Source organism: Mercenaria mercenaria, chromosome 9 (genome assembly GCF_021730395.1).
Source record: "Mercenaria mercenaria strain notata chromosome 9, MADL_Memer_1, whole genome shotgun sequence".
Classification (NCBI taxonomy): Eukaryota; Metazoa; Mollusca; class Bivalvia; order Venerida; family Veneridae; genus Mercenaria; species Mercenaria mercenaria.
Window position 1 is genome coordinate 63,975,272 of NC_069369.1, and position 1,201 is coordinate 63,976,472.

General features: G+C 37.4%; 1 protein-coding gene across 1 annotated transcript; it reads left to right on the plus strand.

Moving 5' to 3' along the window:
* The first annotated feature begins 523 nt into the window (after positions 1–523).
* LOC128559307 (L-xylulose reductase-like) lies at positions 524–1,201 on the plus strand. Its single transcript, XM_053550606.1, has one exon. It carries the CDS (start codon positions 524–526, stop codon positions 1,199–1,201), a length of 678 nt encoding a protein of 225 aa, XP_053406581.1.

Consider the following 1,201-nt stretch of genomic DNA (forward strand, 5'->3'; position numbering starts at 1 on the left):
ATTTTCATTAACTTATATGTATAACTTTATGACAACATTTGATCTTTTAGATCTGACATGTGATACGCACTATTTATCCAAGTGCTGAATTTCAAAAATGTAATATTATTTTAAGAAGATTGACAAAATATATTATGTACTAAGTACATTAATTTTGTATTACGTTTCTGTATTGTATTTGTATATGCATAAACTGTGTTGCTTCTTCAAATTTTTCGTTTCACGTCAGCCATGATAAAAAGTTTAAACATGACATATATACATTTACTCAACTGAAGATGTAAGAACCAAGCAAACATGACCATATGCCTTTAAATTAGCGTTTTAGAGTGACAATAATCGCAAATACGTTGACTATTTCAAAACTCTTATTTTCTGTAGATCTATGGTAACTAAAATGTACGCGAATCTTTTTGACGTCATTTATTTTTTCCGAAATCGGTATCTTAAAAGTAACAAAAACATGTTTGAAATGCAGAAAAATGCACGAAATGGCACCCTCGAAAAAAAAATCCAGGGGAGCATGCCCTCGGGCCCCCTACCAAATGCCTCCCTATTTTTTTACCTCTGGCTACGGGCCTGTTTAGTAGAAGAATGTCCAGACATTGTACCTATTGAAGCCGATTTATGTAACTGTGACGATACACGAGTAAAGTTAGAAAAGCTTGATGTTTTGGACGGTTTGGTTAATAATGCAGGGATAGATGGCCATGATTACACAGCATTGGAGTGTCCAAGAGAGTACTTATGTAAGTTACTGGACAACAACCTTCTTAGTGCAATAAACTGCTCACAAGTGGTTGCTAAGAAAATGAAAGAAGCCAAACTTAAAGGGTCAATAGTCAACATATCGAGTGTTGCAGGAACAGCTTCATTTTCAAATGGACTACCTTATCACGTGTCAAAAGCTGGAAAGGATATGGCAACCAAACAGTTCGCTTTAGAACTCGGACCTCATGGCATCCGCATGAATTCTGTGAACCCAGCACTTGTAAGGACACCGATGATGCAAGACCTCATCGGGAAAGGTTTACCGGTGGAAAGCTTAGTAGCTGAAAGATGTCCAATGGGCAGGATTTTAGAGGTACATGAAGTCGTAGATCCGATCCTGTATCTCCTTAGCGATCACTCATCCATGGTGACTCGGCAGACTCACGTAGTTGATGGCGGAATACTCTCTAACATTACGGTCAAAATCTAA

Excerpts from the sequence above, each read along its gene's own strand:
- LOC128559307 (XM_053550606.1), top strand. The coding sequence starts at position 524 with ATGCCCTCGGGCCCCCTACCAAATGCCTCCCTATTTTTTTACCTCTGG.